This window comes from Tachysurus fulvidraco, chromosome 4 (genome assembly GCF_022655615.1).
Source record: "Tachysurus fulvidraco isolate hzauxx_2018 chromosome 4, HZAU_PFXX_2.0, whole genome shotgun sequence".
Taxonomy (NCBI): Eukaryota; Metazoa; Chordata; class Actinopteri; order Siluriformes; family Bagridae; genus Tachysurus; species Tachysurus fulvidraco.
In genome coordinates, this window is record NC_062521.1 from 23,547,067 (window position 1) to 23,567,048 (window position 19,982).

Sequence of the window (19,982 nt, forward strand, 5' to 3'; positions counted from 1 at the left end):
TGGATAATTAAAGAAAGAAAGAAAGAAAGAAAGAAAGAAAGAAAGAAAGAAAGAAAGAAAGAAAGAAAAGAAAAATAATGAATACACATTGATTCTTCTTCTTCTTATTGTTGTTGTTGTTGTTACTACTACTACTACTACTGTTATTTATTTACTTACTAATTATTATTATTATTATTATTATTATTAGTAGTAGTAGTAGTAGTGGCAGTAGTAGTAGTAGTACTATTATTATAATTATTATTAATATTATTATTATTATTAGTAGTAGTAGTAGTAGTATTTCAAAATATTCGTCGCAGCTTTTATTATATATTGTAGGTTTTATTTTGACATCTTTAAAACTTGAAATATTCTAACGGAAAAGGCGGGTGCGAGAAGCCGAATCTCAAATCGCAATGTATTTTATCTGTTAATGCACTACTAAGGGTGCAGCGTCAGTTGTTATTATATACACTATTTAGTGCACGTGTGTAGGGAGCGGAGTATAGTTTGGAACGCTTTTTCTTTTCTTACCTTGAAGCGACGCGCTCTCTTCTCCATTTCTGCTGTCATATACTTCATTCAATTCAGTGGGATTAATTCAAGCAAAGTCACTTATTCTGTTTGTTTGTTTTGTGGCGTGAGCGGAGACTTTGAGGAAAAAATACTCGACAATATAAGGTGATTTAGCAAATAACGATCGATCCAACCTCACAAACAGGTTAACGGTAATTAGCAATGAAGCTTAGCAATAGTATCAATTTTTTAAATTTAAAATATAGTTTCTGTTACCTTCCATACTGTACATAATGCATACATTAACAACTCTCCGGAGGTTTTAGGATCTCTATCGTATTCTTTTTGGGGTTTTTTAACCTGAATTTCTTCATTTTATAGACCAAACAGCACATTTATACAAATTTACTGATAGTTCTCGTGCACGTGCACAATTAATATGTGATATTGAAACAACCTAAATCCGGTTACAACCGGTTATTAACAGATTTGAGCAGAACCTTTCAGAAAAGTAAAGAAACCTTTAGCGTGTAATAAGGAGCCTAAAACCCTAAAACGTCTCATATAACATCATATAATCTATTTTTTACACCTTTTTTTCGTTTATCTACTCGCTTTCCGATGCTGAAAAGTATGAGAATAGTTTAATCTGATGAAATATCCTAATAAGATAGAAATTTATTGGGAACAATTGCGTTAGCTTGGTTGCTAACTGTAAACGGATGACTAGGATGACTAAGCTAGCTCTGTTAGCCTGCTGTGGAAATGTAAGCGTTGCTTATGTAACGTATTTGAAATACATGTGGCGTAATTAAGTTAATCTGGCTCGTTTAAATCTGAGAAGGGAACTTTCAGGGGACATTTCTTGTCATAAAGAGAAGAGGTGGCTAACCTAAGGGCTAATCTAATATTCGATTATTTAACTTTAGTTTATTTTCTATTCACCGTCCCACCTTAAATTCTTGCAGTTACTACATTGAGCCTGTAGAGGGCACTCGTTATTTTATTTTTTTTAAACATTTGGTGTAAATATAAAGTATCAGAATTAGAATCAGATTTATTGGCCTAGTGTACTTACACACACAAGGAATTTGGTTCCAGCAGTTTGTGACTCTCAAAGGTACGGACATAAATAAAGCTATACTATACAAAAAAAACAATGCAGACGATGAGATACAATATAGACAGAATGAGTATAAAATCTGAATATAGAATGAATAAAATATATAAAATATGAATATAGAATATGAACGATCAGTTATGTACATAAAGTGTGGGAGTGCAAATAACAATATTTTGCAATATTATGCTTTTTGTGCAATATACAGCAGCAGTAGTGTGTAATATACGGATGATTTGATGACTGACAGTCCTGATAATGCAGTACTTATGATCAGAAGCAGTGAATATAATTATGGTGAGTTGTTGATCAGGGTGATTGCCTGGGGAAAGAAACTGTTCCTGTGTCTGGCAGTTTTAGTAAGCAAAGTTCTGTAGCACCTGCCAGAAGGGGGAGGTTGTGTCCAGGGTGCGAAGGGTCAGTAGTGATTTTCCCTGCTCGGTTTGTGGTTCTTGTGTTGTACAAGTCCTGGAGAGTGGGCAGGGGGGCACCAATTATTTTTTCTGCTGTTCTAACCATGTGTTGCAGTCTGTTTCTGTCCTGTTTTGTTGCTGCACCAAACCAGATGGTGATGGATGTGCACAGGACCGATTCAGTGACTGCAGTGTAGAACAGCATCAACAGCTCCTGTGGCAGACCATACTTCCTTAATTGATGTAGAAAGTACATCTTCTGCTGGGCCTTTTTGATGATAGAGTTTATGTTGCACTTCCATTTCAGGTCTTGGGAAATGGTAGTGCCCAGAAACTTGAAGGCCTCCACAGATGACACCGGGCTGTTGGATATTGTGAGGGGGAGTAGTGTTGAGGGGTCTTTCCTAAAGTCCACGATCATCTCCACAGTTTTGGGGGTGTTTAGCTCCAGACTGTTCTGACTGCAATATAGCACCAGCCACTTCACCTCCTGTCGGTATGCAGACTCGAGACCAATGAACGCAAATTTCAGGAGTTTAACAGTTTGGTCACTTGAAGTGCAGTCATTAGTGTAGAGGGAGAATAGCAGTGGGGAAAGGACACATCCCTGTGGAGCGCCAGTGCTGATTGTCCGAATGCTGGAGGTGACACCTCCCAGTCTCACCTGTTTCCTGTCTGTCAGGAAGCTGGTGATCCACTGACAGATGGAGGGGGCATAGTGAGCCTTAGGAGTTTGGAGTGGAGAATTTCCGGAATTATAGTATTAAAAGCCGAACTATCAATAAACAGAATCCAGGCGTATGTCCCTGTGCAGTCCAGGTGTTGCAGAATGTAGTGCAGTCTAATGTTGACTGCGATGTCCACTGATCTGTTTGCAAGATAGGCAAACTGAAGGGGACCCTGCATCTGTTCTGTGACAGTCTTTAGGTGGGCCAATACCAGCTGTTCAAAGGTCTTCATGACAATGGATATCAGAGCGACAGGCCTGTAGTCATTCAGTCCAGTGATGGAGGGTTTCTTGGGGACCATGACGATTGTGGAGAGTTTAAACAGGAGGGGACTTCACACAGCTCCAGAGATATGGGTGAAAATAGGAGCCAGTTGATCAGCACATTTTTTTGAGACAGGAGGGGGAGACCCCGTCTGGGCCGGGGGCTTTGCTTGTCTTCTGTCTCTGAAAGAGCCGATTCGCATCCTCTCCACAAATCTTATTTACAGTACCTCGCACAAATGAATGCATCTTTACTATCATTCATTCGTTTTTACGATCTGCTCTTATTGGATCTAAATCAGGGAATGAGCTAATCTGTATGACTGACAGTTTGTGGACACCTGACCAACACATCCACATGTGAGCCTTCTCTTAACTGTTGCAAAAAAGGTTGGAAACACTGTAGAATTACAATTTCTGTTTGAGGACCTAACTCGTTCCAGCATGACGATGAACCTGTGCCAAGAGAAAGCTCCATGTAGACAATTGTTTAACAAGTTTTGGACTGGAAGAGCTCGAGTGTCCTGCGCTGAGCACTGACACCGACGAACACCTTCGGTATGAACTGGATCATCGTCTCTATCCCAGACCTTCTCACCTGAGATCAGCATCAGACATCATTGTTAATGTTCTTGTGACTGAATGATCACAAACCCCCAGATGCACACTTCATAATGTAGTGGAAAGCCTACCCAGAAGTGTGGAGATTATTATAAGAGTAAGGAGACTAATACCGGAATGGGGTGTTCAACAAGCACTTTGGGGAGTCATGGTCAGATGTCCACAACTTCTCTTCATGCATATAACATGGCTGTAATATGATGTACACAAGCAGTGTAATGTCAAACTGTCTTATTGCTCATATTCTGTTTGCACATTATTGTCATTGTTTCTTAAAGAATTTGTTTTGTATCATTGTGATTGTGTGTATATGACCTAACTTTGAGTGCTTACATGGGTTTGAGCTCTTTTTCTTCTCCTTTTTCTTTGTTTTTGTCTTCTTCTTCTAATTTATCATCTTTGGGTTTAGATGAAGCTGCAGTGGCTTTGGACATGTCTCCTGCTCTTTTCCGTACTGGTGGTAACATGGGCCCAGGAGGATGAGCTGGAGGATGATGAAGAGGCACATGTGGAGGATGGAGAGGTGGACTCTGAGGCAGACAGCAGTGAAGTACAAGCTGATGCTAAAGTCTCTTTTCAGGTCAGAGGTCAATAAGGATTAAGTTATATTACTACTGGTGGTGCATTTTTTTTTAAAACATGTATGTTGTAAGTAAACATTATGCAAAATTATACAGACTTGACATGGTCTCATGACCTTTCTGAACATCTACGCAGGTCACATATAAGACCCCTGTACCCACTGGTGAGGTTTTCTTCTCTGAAACCTTTGATGATGGATCTCTCATCAGGTAACATGGCCTAGATTTGATTTAAAAAAAGTCATCAGAGTTCAAGAGCACAAGATTAACTGTGTTCTCTTGGAATGGGAGGGATGGATTTTAGTTTCTTCCCTGTTAATTAGAGTCACACTAGACAGCCCTGTGCATCTGTAAGCCTGTACATGAAGGCAAGATTTCTTTTGAATGCATTTGGCTGCTTTTTGATGCAGCAGGTTGAAACAATGTAGTGCCCTTGCATTGCTCAAGGGAAGCAAGCGCTAGCCTTGACCATCCTAGATTGGTTGCCATTGTATGATGGGGAGAGCCAGTTAGTGGGGAAGAACAATCGAGAAGAACATTGAATAGTCCAGTTAACTCTGGTTTGACAAATGGTTCATTATTGAAAATGTTTTATATTTGTTGTACAGATGGATAAAGTCCAAAACAATGAAAGATGATGCAGATGAGGATATTGCTAAATATGATGGTGAGTTTTCAGTGTATCTCTTTTTTTTATGCTTCCAACTACAGTTCTGTGAGTTATATTTCTTTCCTTTTTCCAGCATAAGAAGAATACTGCTGTATTTCAAAAATACTGGTTTTCGGCTTGAGCTAATTATTATAACCACATTCATGCCATTATATGAATGGCATGGATGTGGTTATAAATAAACACTTCATCATATTTTACTGTCTTGGAAAAAACTCCTGTTTAGTTGAAATAAATTTATAATTAATGTCATGGGGAAGATTTAATTCAATCGAATGTTCTTAGTAATGAGGGTGTTAGGTGAACCAGACACAAGAACTTTCAAAGTGAAACTGGTTGCCTGCAGTGTGGAGGTCATATGTCATCATTTAATGAGTACAACACACATAAACTAATAATCATCACATGGTACATTTTCATGGTACATAATGTGTGTTATGCTTTTTGTTGTCAGGCAAATGGGAGGTGGAAGCTCTGAAGGAGAACAAAGTGCCTGGCGACCTGGGTTTGGTGCTGAAGTCTCGAGCAAAACATCACGCCATCGCATCTCCTCTCAACAAACCGTTCATCTTCAAGAACAAACCACTCGTGGTGCAGTGAGTGAACTTCCTGGTTACAGTTCCCGTAGCAACTGGTCACTGGGCTGGAATGAGCTAGAGATAAGTGGTGATAAGATGGGGCTGTATGTGGAATAAGGAGTTGAGTGAGAGGTGGAAGGGAGAGCATTGAGACATTCGGAAGCCTGTACCATGAATCGTGCTTGCCACCCCGGCACCGTATAATTGTGGACGAGTTATGGTTTTCACATCAGGAACAGCACAAAGCAGGTTTTGTGCAACAAAATAAGATGAAGAGAAAATGCAAATGAAACACATTTGTTGGATTATTGAAACATAATGCAATTAAATTTAATAACAAATTATATATACCTATGAAATATTCATTTCATTTTCATGATGTTCAGTTCATTTTCTGATTGCACTGGCATCATTTAAAAACAAATGAGCCTTTTGTTCATTGTGTCTGGATTGCTGTTAAGTTTTATTTAACTAGTTTGCATCAGTATTGATATACTATACTGAGTTACTTATTTGCGGCTCTCATATTTGCATTTGTCGAATTCATACACATAATTGTCTCCATCTATATCAGGTATGAAGTCAATTTTCAAGATGGTATTGACTGTGGTGGTGCCTACATTAAATTACTCTCCGACTCCCCCGACCTGGACTTGGTAAGCACGTTCAGTTTTAATGAAATTATGCCATAATGTGGAGTTATAAGGGATTTGAAACATACTCTTTTACCTGGAATTACAGGAGCAGTTTCATGACCGTACACCATACACCATCATGTTCGGGCCCGATAAGTGTGGAGAAGACTACAAACTGCACTTCATCTTTAGGCATAAAAACCCTCAGAATGGAGATTTTGAAGAGAAACATGCCAAGAGGCCCGACACAGACCTCAGAAAGGTGTACTCGGACAAGAAAACACACCTCTACACACTGGGTCTGTGCTTTTAGCTCATGCTTTGACTATATGCACAGATTCGTTCTATAAACCTTATAGAGGTGGACACTTAAAATACGTTTTTGTCTTTGAGATAAGCCACATCTCAATATTTCCTAAAAAGTTTTAATGCTGTTATAGAGCCGGTTAAATTAAATCTGCACAGTAGCAAGTTTTTGTTTTACAGTCAAATAACTCACTAAGACTTGTTAATTTTGTGTATTCTTCTTGTTTGTTTCTGTTGATTAGTTCTGAACCCAGATAATACATACGAGATATTTATCGACCAATCCAGTATTGGCAAAGGAAGCTTGCTGACTGATGTGGTTCCACCTGTAAACCCACTTAAAGAGATTGATGATCCCAATGACTCTAAACCAAGTGACTGGGATGAGAGAGCTAAGATTCCTGACCCAGAAGCAGTCAAGCCTGATGACTGGTGAGGGTTATAAAGTTTGGAGTTGTGACAAAGGAGCCAATATTTGTGAATTAAAGAATCTTCTGTTGCATTAAACATTTTCCACAACCACCCCGTTTTTCTCACCTTTCTCTGTCTGTCTGTAGGGATGAGGATGCTCCTGCAACTGTGCCAGATCCAGATGCAGTGAAACCTGAGGGCTGGCTGGACGATGAGCCTGAGTTTATCCCAGATTCTACATCTGAGAAACCGGAAGACTGGTAAAGACTTGTAGTAGTAATAATCAAATTATATTACTTGTAAAAACAGTTTTTGTGTGGTGTACAGTAAGGGTTTTTGATTTTACAAGCAAGCACGTCCAAGTTTTATAGAGAAACAGAGCTCCTCAGTCTGTTGGTGTTGATGTGATGAAATCGCTAAACATCGTACTTTGTCTTAAAACCAGATGTTTATTCTCAGATATCTAGCAGATGCTGCTTTAAATCTTCCAGGTGTACAGTACGTAAGATAAGTAAGCACGTATATTAACAATGCTGCTTATGTAGCGGCTGTGTGATATACTTATGGCACTGTGAAGAATCTGCTTTTTTATATATAATTGAAAACCTTCAGGACCTTAACATTCCTTTATAAATATCCATAATGTTGTTTTTTTTTTCTTTTAGGGATGAGGAGATGGATGGTGAATGGGAAGCTCCTCAGGTTCCTAACCCTGCATGTGAAACTGCTCCTGGCTGTGGCGAGTGGAAACCTCCCACAATCAATAACCCCATGTACAAGGGTAAATGGAAGGCTCCACTAATAGACAACCCTCACTACCAGGTAGTACACCTGAAGAGGGAACCTTTTATAGCCACTCTTACGGATTTGATATTGCATAAATATGTAATAAATATAGTGGTATTAGCAGAAAAAGTTGCTAATACTATGTTATAATATTCTCATGTTAATGTTTGAACACTGTTTCTATACGTTATTCTTTAGCACATGCACATGTAACCTACTGTAGTTTATTTTAGTGCTGATTGTCCTGTGACTCATGGCAGTGATCTGTGTGAATATAGGGTGTGTGGAGTGCACGGAAGGTCCCAAATCCGGACTACTTTGAAGATCTGGAACCGTTTAAGATGACCTCGGTCCGGGCTGTAGGACTGGAGCTGTGGTCCATGACATCCGACATCTACTTTGATAACTTCATCATTAGTGCAGATAAAGAGGTGGCAGACCGCTGGGCTGCAGATAGCTGGGGGCTCAAAAAACTGGTGGCTAGTGCAAATGAGGTGTGTGCACACATGCTCACAAACAGTCTGATAACTGTTGAAATAAGGTTTGAACTGCCATTGAAAAGAAAATGAGGAAATTACTATTTATCTAGAGTTCTCTGTCACTGTCTCTTCCTCTCTGTGTCCCTTTCCTAACGTCTGTGTCACTATATGCCTCTCTGTCTGTCGCTTTCTTTTTCTTTCTCAGCCGGGGGTGTTTAGTCAGCTGGCTTTGGCAGCGGAGGAGAGGCCATGGCTGTGGATAGTCTATATTCTGACTGTTGGACTGCCGGTTGGCCTGGCTGTTCTTTTTTGCTGGCCAAAGGTGAGCACTCAGAATTAGGGCTTATGATAAATCATCACAATGCACTTGTGTAAGTTTATGACCTTGGCCACAACTGATTACAGATCTACTTTTATGTCAATTGATTTCATCTCCCAGTGTTAGGATCATCTTCCAGTGTCAAATCCTTTATCACCTTTGATCCCTAATTTTAATTCATGTTTAAAGACACTAATGCTAATTTCAAACTGGGAACCTAACAGTGAATTGTAATTATTTATTATTAGCTATGGTACGATTTTTCTGGATTGCCATATTTTCATTTTCTTCATCAGTTCTGACTATTCAGTCTATTCCTGTGTCCTGTAGAAGTCTGAGGATGAGTATGTCTATAAGAAAATTGATCCACCCAAAAGGGAAGAGGTAGAAGAAGAGGAAGAAGAGGAAGAAGAGGAGGAGGAAGAGGATGAAGAGGGAGAAGAGGAAGAGCAGGAGAAAGAAAAGCAAGAGGACACGGCTGAAGCAGAGGAAGCTGCCGAACAAACAGGTCAGTAAAAAGATTTTTGTTTGTTGTGGGTAATATGTACAGGAGATGCCAAACCTCAAGCAAAGGCAGTAGACATTTAAATAAATATATATGGTGTGAGAGACGATGAATAAATGAAAGTTATTTAAAGAGTTATTTTTTCTTTAATTAGAAAGCTGGTAATGTAATTTCAGCTGGTACTTAATGCTAGATTATTCATTGTTCAGACAGGCTTATTGCCATTTTTCTCCCCATCTGGTTCAGCAGACACTGCAGGCAGATCTGAAGTAGAAGCTGAAGAAGCTGAAGGAGAAGCTCCAGATGAGGAGGAAGAGGAAACTAGTAAATCGAATGACATTCCTTCAGATGATGAGGTAAGCGGGTTTGTCAGCAGGTTTAGTTCAATCATGGAACATAGACAATTACTCACCTGATTCAGCTAAAGCAGTCTTGGAGAATCCCCCTCCCTTTTTGTGTCTCAATTTATCTAATTTATTAGTCTAATTAATTTTTTAGTGTTTTCTCAGCTCTAACACACCTAATAGTGCCCAGAAGAACTAAAGAAATACATTTCAGTGGGTGTGTGAGCAGGGAAAACGGTACTAAATGAGACTCAGACTAAATTAAGAGTAAAATTGTGGTTAAATTATTTAAATAAAGAGAAAAGCATGTATACAATATACTGTCTGTTCACAATCGTCACTTGTGTCTTAGTTGAGGATTGTGATCCTAAATGAACAGTGCTAAATGCATGTATTTTTGGTGTCATATGTGTTCTGTTATTCGCTCACTTGGAGCATTTGAAGAAGTGGTGTGGGACAAATTTGGCCAAATGAATGATTTTTATGTATTTTTTGAGCAGTTAAATCTGTTTTATAATGTGCATATAGGTGAACTCTCTAGTAGTCTTCTGTATTAAGTAGGCTAAACTAAACCAGCTGTAATAAGAGAATTCATGTTAATATCCTTTCTGCAGATGAAGGACGCTGATGAGGGATTTGACAGCACTGTAGATGGACAGAAACAGGCTGTGAGAAAAAGAAGAGTACGGAAAGACTGAAGGGCCTGTTTCCTATCCTGTCTCCCTGTTCCCTTTTCTCTTCCTCCTTTTCTCACCCTCTGCCTCTTTAAATGCTGCATGCCCCTGGCTTTGTGACAACCACAGGCTCCACCATTCCACCAGAGGTCCTTCTTCTCTTTCCTGTTATCTTAGTCTTCCTCTTCACCAGTAGTTTCTATGGGCCGCTCTTTCAATTTAGCCATACCAGTAAAAACTCTGCTGTATTTCCTCATCGGAGGATTGAATAAGTAGCATTGAAACCAGATTTTACGTCTGACTGCGCACATACTGACATGAAGGGTAAGAAAAAAAAAGGATGCGTTTGGATGGAAATCATTTCAAACCCGACATTAAGTTTGTGATTATTTCAAAAAGTGTTCTTTAACTTATTTACAAAGATTTAGCACCAGTGTTGTGTGTTTGTTATGCAGTTTTTAGCTATATTGTTTAAAAGAAAGTGCACTGAACATATTTATTATTTGTATTTTGTTTAGAAAAAGCTGAGTTTGATGTAGGTCTTAATCTTATTTTCTGTAGTAATCACACACAATTAGATTATAGTTAGGAAGAGTTTGACTTGAGAATCTGAATCTGTTTGTACACAGAATCTGACGACACTTTATGGCTCGGCAAGCTGAAGCTATTTTAAACACTGATTATAATAGATGTTATTCTCCTCAAACTTTCATTTAGAGCTCGTTATTCTACACAAATCTGATGAGGTACACAAGAAAAGGCAAGCAAAGCTGATTCGAGCAACTGAAATGTAATTTCAGATTCCTGTGTTAATTACATGTGGACCAAAAGAATTTAGTCAATCAGCGTTAGTGTTTATTGCAATAGTTTGACCAAAAATGAAATGTACATAATTTTCCCTTTAGCATTAACTGCACCATTGCAGGTTTCAGACTTTTCCTTTTTTTTTTTTTTAATCTTAACCACCAGCACATATCTTAGAAGTGGCAGGAACCCCCCCCAAAACAAACACCCATTGGAAAGCACACCCCTCACCTTCATCTCTCACAAGTTTTGGGTCACACATGAGCTAAACACACATGGAGGACAATGTGCTGTAAAAAAGTATATTGTAATTAAAAATAACTTGATAGATCTGTAAAGATTCAAGGCTCACAAGCAACTCCAATTCTCTTGATTTGCTGCGTCCAAAGCTACAATGTAGATCAACAACGTCATTACATTTATAATCATGAATCCAGATGAAACTGGTATAATTCTGGTAATCTACATAAGTTATGCTGGTTTTGGTAGCCATTATTACCCAGAGCTAAAAGAGGGTTATGCTTTCTATTGATATTAGCACAAAAAACTCTTTCCATATAGGGAAAAACCCACTAAGTGTGAAAGCACCTTAAAAAGGTAACCAGTCTTCACTGACGGATGGTGCTTGGGATAAAGGGAACGTGGAGACATTTCATTTTTGGAGCTATTTCTTCGAGATAAGCTGAGACTATAGCCATCGGCACACAGAACTATACACTGTGAGCCCTCGTCTCTCACACAGGATACTTTCAGCTCTACAGAAAATGATAAGCGATGCTACTATCTTTTGTTCTGTTTTTGGTTTGTCATGTAAGAAATGCTTTTAAGGTTTGTTGGTTTGTAACACTGCAGTTGGAAATAAACATTTACAACAAACCAGTTTGTACAACACAAGACTCGTACCAAGCAAAAGCAATTTATTAACACAAAGGTCTGAAATAGTACAATTTACAGGCAAGGTTTTAACTACATTGGCTGTTTGCAGGCTCAAGTTAATACCTGAAAAAAATGCTCATATACAGTATTAAAGTGCATTATAAAATAATGTAATGTAAAGCTCAGATTTGTCTATATTGTTTGCAGAATTCAAATGCAGCCATGGATCCACAGTACTCTCTTGGATCAATATCGCTCAATGCGGCCGCCGTTTCCATTTTTACTGTAAAAGCCAGATGGTCCATTTACTGTGCTGTCTCGCATCCTCATCTCTGCTGTCCTTTCATGTGTCCAAGCTAAAGCAAGACATCCTTTCTACACTTTACTGTTTCAATGTCCAATACTGTTTCACTCTCTTTCCAGCTTTTGTGATAGCTGTATTTCTTCATTCTGAAGATGCTGTTTAAAAAAGTAAATAAGACATGGGTAAACAAAGGATTAACGATCCTGACCTAGCAAGTGAATGTTAACCAAGCAGGGGTTTGACCTCCTGTCTCTGTTACCTGTGAAACAAAGATGACCGCTAACACATGAAATCCTTTTGCTGAACTGGAAGACAAAAAAAATTGTGTACCAAATCACATTCTGTTGTATCTAGTTATGAACATAGTGCTACCTTTGTTCATTGTGATGGTATCTGACATGGGACATTGCTACACAAGCTAGACTAGCTCTCATTTATTAACCACCATGTATGTAATTCAAAATCTACTCGATCAAAAAAGTATGTGGCTCTCATGGAACAACATTCTTATCAGGAAACAACCTTCTCACACAGACACCTTGCTACACTATTGCCAACAGTATGTGGACACCTTATCATCTCTTGATAAACATCACATGGAACAAAAGCATGGGAAATATAACACCCTTATAACATGTCCTGTTCTTCTGGAAAGGATTTCCTCTAAAATTTGAAAGGTGGCTGTTGGAATTTTTGTTCCTTCAGGAACCTTTCAAATTTTGAAAGGTGCATTAGTGATGTCGGATGAGACAGCCTGGCAAAGTTCATCCCAAAGGTGTTTAGTGAGGTCGAAGTCTGTGCAAAAATAATCTCCCAAGCGATGTCATGCTGAAACGTGTTTCGTCTCTTATTTCCAGTGAAGGAAACTCTTAATGTTACAGCACAGAAAGGCATTCCCATTGTGTGCTGCTAATTTCATTGCTGCAGGTTAGAAAAGGCCCACATATGGGTGAGACCGTCAGCTGTGTATTTTGTAGTAATCTTTTGGGGATTATAGTGAGTTCATGGTTAGTCCCATGAATCAGGATGTCGTAGAAGGCCACCTTGTGGTGTGGAAATTGTATTTGACTTGTATTTGTATCGGATGTACTGATAAACAGGCTTGTTCTATATCTACAAGCATGCATGCATGCATGCCAGTGGTATGGGTTGCTGAGGGGTAAAGCTTGGGGCTACTAAGCAGAACATTATGGATTCAAGGTCAAAATCATCAAGAATGGCTCTTTAACCTTCTCTGCTCCAGAAGTGCTGTATCATGGCTGACAGAAACTAGGATATGCAAAGAAAGTTTGTTTCTTACTTTGTACTTTTACAAATGACAATTAAGACAAATAAGTGACAATTAAGACATTGTGTTTGCCTGACTGGGCCCAATTAGGATGTTGTGTATGGACCCTGAATATTTAACCAGTCCTTTAATATATACGCAGGACCTTAGCTGTGGAAGATCCATCAGTTCTACTGAAATTTTACCTACTCAACCTCTGTTATTGCAAAAATACACTGAATACAGTATAAATTTATTGTCCATGATAGTTCTTCATCGTTGCCATTCATTTGCCAATAATCATTAATATCAGCTTCTTAAATCATGCATGTCTCTTTGGAAGAATAAATAATGGCACCTCATGCACGTTCAGGTTAATTGTCCTGTGCAGCAGAGTACAAGGCATGTCTATTCTGTGCTTTCATCTTTAACATATTATATAGTGACAGTAACAAAAATAAACAGGTCATTAAAACAAAATTGTGGTCGCCCTCTATATATATAAAGAAACTCGCCCTCTATATATATATATAAAGAAAAAGGTTGCACTGTTTTTATCAAATGGGTTGTTGAGAAGCTGCAGTGTATTAATGCTGTCAGTATTTGACCACAGATTGAAAATGACCTATGTAAGAGAGAGTACATCTCTCTGCATGAACATTATCCATAGCCAGTCATGACGATAAGGCAGTGAATGCAGAGGTATAGAATGAAAAGTTTTTCTAGAACAGATAAATTCAGAGCTCAGCATGGGTGTGCATATGGAAGCCTGAACGTTGGTGCATACTGGCCTCTTGGTTAAAGGATGAGAGAGCCTTCTGGAAGGAAGACAGCACTGCGTGTGTTTATTTCCGTTTGCTCTTGGTGTCAGTGGTCTGAAACACGCTCGAGGCTGACATTAGGTTCTCGATGTACTGGCCCAGAACCTGGTTCTCTGACTTCAGCTTCAGGTTTTCCTCCTTCACTGCATCCACCCGAGCCGAGAGATCTTGATACAGAGGAGGAAGAAAGATTAGGTCCATTAAGATGAGAGCAAGTCACTAATGGTCTGAGTCAGAATGAATCACCAGAGTGAATTACAGTGGAGGAAAGACATCACAGCTGTGTACCATAGGGTGTGTCCCAAACGTCAGGATTTGACAGAGATGCGCTTATTAGTTTTTATTTTAATTTGTAATCACTCCCGATTATTGAGACTACAAAATATGTTCACTCAAAAATACTATCATTAATTTTTACTACAAAGACGAGCGGATCGATGATTTGTATCAGCAAAGAGAACGTCTATTTGAGGTCTCATCATCAGAGCATGGAAATAAATAACGGATGAATTCCAGCTTCCTGTATCCTTATTAAAGATGTATACTTTGAAGAATGTAATTGTTTCTGTCAGCTTGTATCACTGACTGATGAGAATCAGAACGTGTAATTTTCCTTAATCGCCAGTCTATTGTTAGAGGATAATCACCGGATAATCTGACACGGAGAACGCGTTTCTACATCTATCGTACAATTCAGGAACAAATTAATTAGGATCATCTCATACAGTGTGACAAGTTCTGAACTTGCACGGTCTAAACCTGGCTTTTTGGATTTGACCAAGCCCATAATAAATCATGTGAGAGAAATGCTGACTGTTGAGATAAAAATACTTTGAGAAGTGCTGCGTCTTTAACTTTTACCTTCTAGTGTGTGTTGGAGCTCCAGCACTTGGTTAATGAGGCGAGTCTTTTCCTCCACTTCAACCTGATTCTCCAGGTCTCCTTATTGGACAACAAACACAAAAATAAAACATAACTACGCTGAAAATTTCTTTAAAAAAAAAACAACAACAAAAAACATACATTTGAAGTGAATTAATGTGAATTTACCATCCATGGTACAGTTCATGGTGGATGGCAGGTCCTCTGGTTTGGGCTGCAAAGCTGTAGAGTCACAGTCTGCTAAAATAAAGACAAGAATTTCTGTAACAAAACAAAATAGAAATGTAGAGCTTTTAAAGCTCTTTGTAAGATGACGTGTCTTTAAAATGACATGAGTCTGTAGTGCGAATATTTTTTTTAGTCTTAACTTGGAGAGACAGGCCGATGAAGGACGACTGAAGAACTTAATTAGGTGTATGAAAATGTTAATTAAGCATTATTTATTTTCCTTACTTTACTTTAGACACTTTTAGAAAAGCTTCATTTTTTAGTCATGAATAATAACGTGTAATGATTTGCAAATAAACCAGATTATATTCAGTGAATATGCAAATGAGTTGGTGACGTCATCTGGCGACCTTTTTGAGCTCGCCCTAGTTAATTTACCCCTGAAAAGACCTGAATGAATGAACTTTTTCTCGTCCTTTTTTTGTCTTCGTAATGTTAAATTTAAAAAAAAAAAATCCATAAAAAGCCATTAAGTTCGAAATAAAAACACATATTGCTAACAAGCTAAAAACAAACATTACACTCAGGCTAATATGTTGCTAACTCTTACTATTTGTTGTTGCTGGTATTAGCAAAAAGCTAAAAGTTTATATTACCTATCATTGTAAAGATGATAATATACATTTCTACCTAAGGTGAGTGTTTAACCGTCGATATATAATATTCATCCAAACTAAACCTAAATCCAGAGCTAACTTGCTAACACTAGCTGTGCTACTGCTAGCAACCGTTACTCGAGAAATAATGAAAGAAAATACATAAATCAGTCGCTGAGTGAATATAACATCATCTTACCGTCTGTGATATTTATATAAAATGGCAATTTCACAGTGATAAGTAAACAAATAGCCGTCAGACAGGATCTTCGTAATGATGACTACACACTGAGTCCTGACACTGAGGGTCTGGGAGAGTTTTTAGTGTAATACCAGAACGGACCACAAGAGGGAGCCAAACAACAAAGCGTCAATCTTTAATACTCATGGCTGAATCCTAAATTCATCATGACTTCCTGTGTAGGAGCCTTACACAGATGATAGAATAATTGTTTATACACCGTATCTAGTGCACTTCATGTCTAAATCTATGGTGATTAAGATACACCTCTGGCTCCTCTAAAGAATATGGAACCATCCTCAGTATTGTAATTTAATAAGATAATTCATGGTTAACTGCTTGCTAGACTATTTAGACATAATTTAAAAAGGTACAGATTTGTTTACACAATACTTGACTGCCCCCCTAATATTAATACATTTTTAATCGAGTATAATCAATAATTATGGATTCATGATTGTTGCCTCGATTAAAAACCAAACATTGAAGCATTTCAGATATTTTTCTTTGTGTATTTTGTTTTTGTTTTTAACCGCAGGACTGGGACAGAGGACACTGAATGACAAAGAGTTTTAGAGGTTTTTTTTTGTCTTAATAAGAAAAAAAAACAGTGAGTTTCATTTAATTAAACTATAAATGGTTAAAGGTTTGACATATTCTGTGAGAAATTAGAACTTTTTGTCATATGGTTGTGGTATAAAAGGATCACAGGGGCTCCTCTCATAGGGACATGGTCTCATTCTCAATAACTTGCCTGGTCCATCAGACAGACAGACAGACAGACACACACACACACACACATACACACTCACACACACGCACTCAGACAAACACACTCTCAGACACACGCACACTCAGACACACGCACACACACAGAGACACACACAAACACTCACGCACACACATGTGCACACACACTCGCACACACACACACACACACACATATACCCATACACACACATGCACACACACACGCACCCATGCACACACACACATACACATACTGTACACACACACATACAGACACACACATACAGACACACACACACACACACACACACACACACACACACACACACACACACACACACACACACACTCATTCATACCTATGAGCAATCATGCATATTTAGTCCACCTACAGTACTGCATGTTTTGGGAGATGAGAGGAACCTGGACAAGCCATGCACTCATGAGGAGAACATGCACACAGACAGTAACCTGAGCTCAGGATCAAACATGGGACCCTGGAGCTATGAGTCAGCAATGTAACCCAATGCATCACCATCAATAACATAATCATATAACATAATAAAGCTGACATGGGAAGTGTTATATAAAATCTCATACTGACATACAACTAAATTTAAAGCTATATAGAGATTTGTGGGTGGTGTAGCTGTTAGAGTTGCAGCTTCCCAGATCAATCCTGAGCTCTGGTTTCTATCTGTGTGAAGTTTCACCTGTTCTCCCTGTTATTTGCTTTCTCTGGTTTCCTCCCACCTCCCAAATACATACCAAAATAAGTGTGTGAATGTGTCCCATCCAGAGTGGATTCCTAAGTTACACCCAGTATTTCAGGGATTAGGCTCTGGATCCACTGCCTCCTAAACCAAGATGAATTAATGAATCTGCATTCAGCCTTTCAGACATCTATGTAGCAGTGCTGTTATCTTCATTTAGAGATTCACTCAACAAATTTAGTCACACCAGTCCACCTGTCCAAACAGGAGCTTCTCGTGTAGATTTACATCATTTGACAAGCTGCACTGTGGTGTGTGTGTGTGTGTGTGTGTGTGTGTGTGTGTGTGTGTGTGTGTGTGTGTGTGTGTGTGTGTGTGTGTGTGTGTGTAGAGTGGTGAATGGAGAGTGTATGGTTAAAAAGGCTAGATTCTCCACATGACACACTCCTCAGGCACTGACACTCATGGTCTAAAGGCTGCAGCTATGTGATCACATAAGATAATCAGCCTGCATCAGACTCACACTCTCCATATGCTGCTCCAAAACAGAGAGAGAGGGAGACAGAGAGACAGAGACTGAGACACAGAGAGAGAGAGAGAGACTGAGACAGAGAGACATGTAGTGAGAGACAGAAAGAGAGATGCGCGTATGTGTGTGCATATGTGCGTGTGTGTGTTCTTGTGTGTGTATGTGTGTGTATGTGTGTGAAGGCAATGGGCCACTGAATGGAAGGTTTTGAGTTCATATCCCAGCTCCACCAAGAATACAGTGCCGGGCCCTTGAGCAAGGCCCTTAACCGCCAATTGCTCAGTTGTATAAAAATGAGATAAAATGTAAGTTGCTCTGGATAAGAGCTTCTGCCAAATCCGGTAAATGTGTGTGAGAAAGAGATTGTATGAGAGAGATAAAAAGAAAAGCATTGTGGTGTGAACAGAGAATTGTAATATTCCCTTCTACTTTATAGACACGTTCTTGCTACATACAGACCTGTGACAGGTGACAGGAAAAATCTATGAGTAAATCATAGCTTGAAATCAATACAAATTTGATCTGACTGATCACTTTTATCCTCTGATGAACATTTCTATCCTGATATGTGTGGTCTCGGTGGATTTTGGATCACGATGTTAGACACTTCCTACTGTCGGCGTTAAAACATCTGGTATCCATGTTATCTGTACAGTTCCAGAGAGGTGTACAATTGACGGTGAAGCACATTGAAACTGATGGCTTGTAGTGTCTGGAGTAGCTTAGTAACACAATTTGTGTTAAGTTCTTTTCTTTAATTTGTCACTGGCTGTTAATAATGTAACCAAACAAGGATATAAGATGTAGTCTTTGTTATCTTGACAGTTAACACACACACACACATGCACACGCACACACACTGAATGAACAGGAAGAACCAGTGCCACCAACTCCATGTAGTCTCCTGATGGTATGCTATGCAGTAAGCAATCACGAGGATGTATACTCTATATGCAGAGTCAGCAAAGTGTGTGTGTGTGTGTGTGTGTGTGTGTGTGTGTGTGTGTGTGTGTGTGTGTGTGTGTGTGTGTGTGTGTGTGTTTGCTTCTGTTAGTGTCTGTATATGAAGAAGAGTGGAAGAAAAAGCCACACCAAAAGGTCTTAATATAATTTCCACTCCATTTTATATCCTAATTATGTTCTATTGTTTTTTTTGGAGATGTATTTAATAGCTTGCAAATATTATTGAAGCCTCATGCCATGTGGAAAGTTCACTTTACCACCACAAGATGTGCGTCAACTGGAAAAACCCACATGCTCATGTCGATAACATACTCTTTGTAATGCGGGTGTGTATGTGTATGTTTATGTTCAATCAGATGTTTCCTGTTCATTATAACCCAGTTTCTGAGCTCATTCTAAGACATGCAGAGCCCTTACCTGAGTCATCAGCCAGTGGGATGTTGGTGAACATCCCGTCTTCATTGTCCATTTCTCCCTCCATTTTTCTGAGCCTGTTTGTCTGATCCAGCAAAATTACTGCATCCTCTATGGTTCACTATATTTTATTAAAGCATCTCTCCAATATTTTTTGTTGTCTTACTTACTGTACTCTTACTGTGCTGTACTCTGCCTTTCACACACACACACACACACTCACTCACTCTATCGTGGCATACCTGAAGCCGTTGGGCCGCACCCTGTCAATTATTCAGTGTCTCCACAGCAACAAGCCGGACTTACGAGGTGGCTCAGGTGACATCGCCTCGAGGCAACCACACTGACAGGAGCAAAGAGTTCAAAGGTCACTCAACTTGTTTTTATGAGTTTAAGTCCCCCTTCTGCAGCAGCCTCTCACACCAAAAAGAAGAACAAGAATAATGTATTGTTTTATTGAGTGAAACATTAACCACAGGAGCAGCTCATAACACGTCCAACATCACTTTCTTAATTACTGAGCACTTTGATCACTGAGAAGGGGTCCAATTCATAGCCTATCTTCATTTACAGCCTTTATTATGATCAGGACATGCTAATATCAGAGTCCCAAATTGCTCCCTGCTGCCTGGTAGAAAATAATGGACTGTACACACTGTCTAG

The 19,982-nt window shown here is 39.0% G+C and overlaps 2 protein-coding genes across 16 annotated transcripts; one reads left to right on the forward strand and one right to left on the reverse strand.

Annotated features, from left to right (window-relative positions):
- The first annotated feature begins 481 nt into the window (after window positions 1-481).
- Window positions 482-11,611, forward strand: clgn (calmegin). Of its 4 annotated transcripts, none has more exons than XM_027145871.2 (15): window positions 482-663; window positions 4,053-4,223; window positions 4,361-4,434; window positions 4,833-4,891; window positions 5,349-5,490; window positions 6,047-6,128; window positions 6,214-6,406; window positions 6,656-6,845; window positions 6,971-7,084; window positions 7,490-7,646; window positions 7,889-8,104; window positions 8,295-8,411; window positions 8,739-8,916; window positions 9,127-9,269; window positions 9,872-11,611. In XM_027145871.2, the coding sequence occupies exons 2-15, from the start codon at window positions 4,053-4,055 to the stop codon at window positions 9,953-9,955; spliced, it is 1,920 nt and encodes a 639-aa protein (XP_027001672.1). In that variant the 5' UTR covers window positions 482-663; the 3' UTR covers window positions 9,956-11,611. The 4 variants fall into 4 exon arrangements, with proteins under 4 accessions (XP_027001672.1, XP_027001674.1, XP_027001676.1 ...); XM_027145873.2 differs by having other exon boundaries at window positions 9,160-9,269; XM_027145875.2 differs by having other exon boundaries at window positions 483-663; window positions 9,163-9,269.
- A 21-nt stretch (window positions 11,612-11,632) lies between these two features.
- On the reverse strand, window positions 11,633-19,555 carry scoca (short coiled-coil protein a). 12 transcript variants are annotated; one of them, XR_007140350.1, is made up of 6 exons: window positions 19,323-19,549; window positions 15,054-15,125; window positions 14,865-14,945; window positions 13,974-14,170; window positions 12,175-12,220; window positions 11,633-12,070 (listed from the first exon to the last, which is right to left on the reverse strand). XR_007140350.1 is itself a non-coding variant. In XM_047812122.1 (4 exons), exons 1-4 carry the CDS (start codon window positions 19,384-19,386, stop codon window positions 14,028-14,030), a joined length of 357 nt encoding a protein of 118 aa, XP_047668078.1. In that variant the 5' UTR covers window positions 19,387-19,555; the 3' UTR covers window positions 11,633-14,027. The 12 variants fall into 12 exon arrangements, 8 of the variants coding, with proteins under 8 accessions (XP_047668078.1, XP_047668079.1, XP_047668077.1 ...); XR_007140351.1 differs by lacking the exon at window positions 12,175-12,220; XR_007140349.1 differs by having other exon boundaries at window positions 11,633-12,220.
- Between the last annotated feature and the right edge of the window lie 427 nt (window positions 19,556-19,982).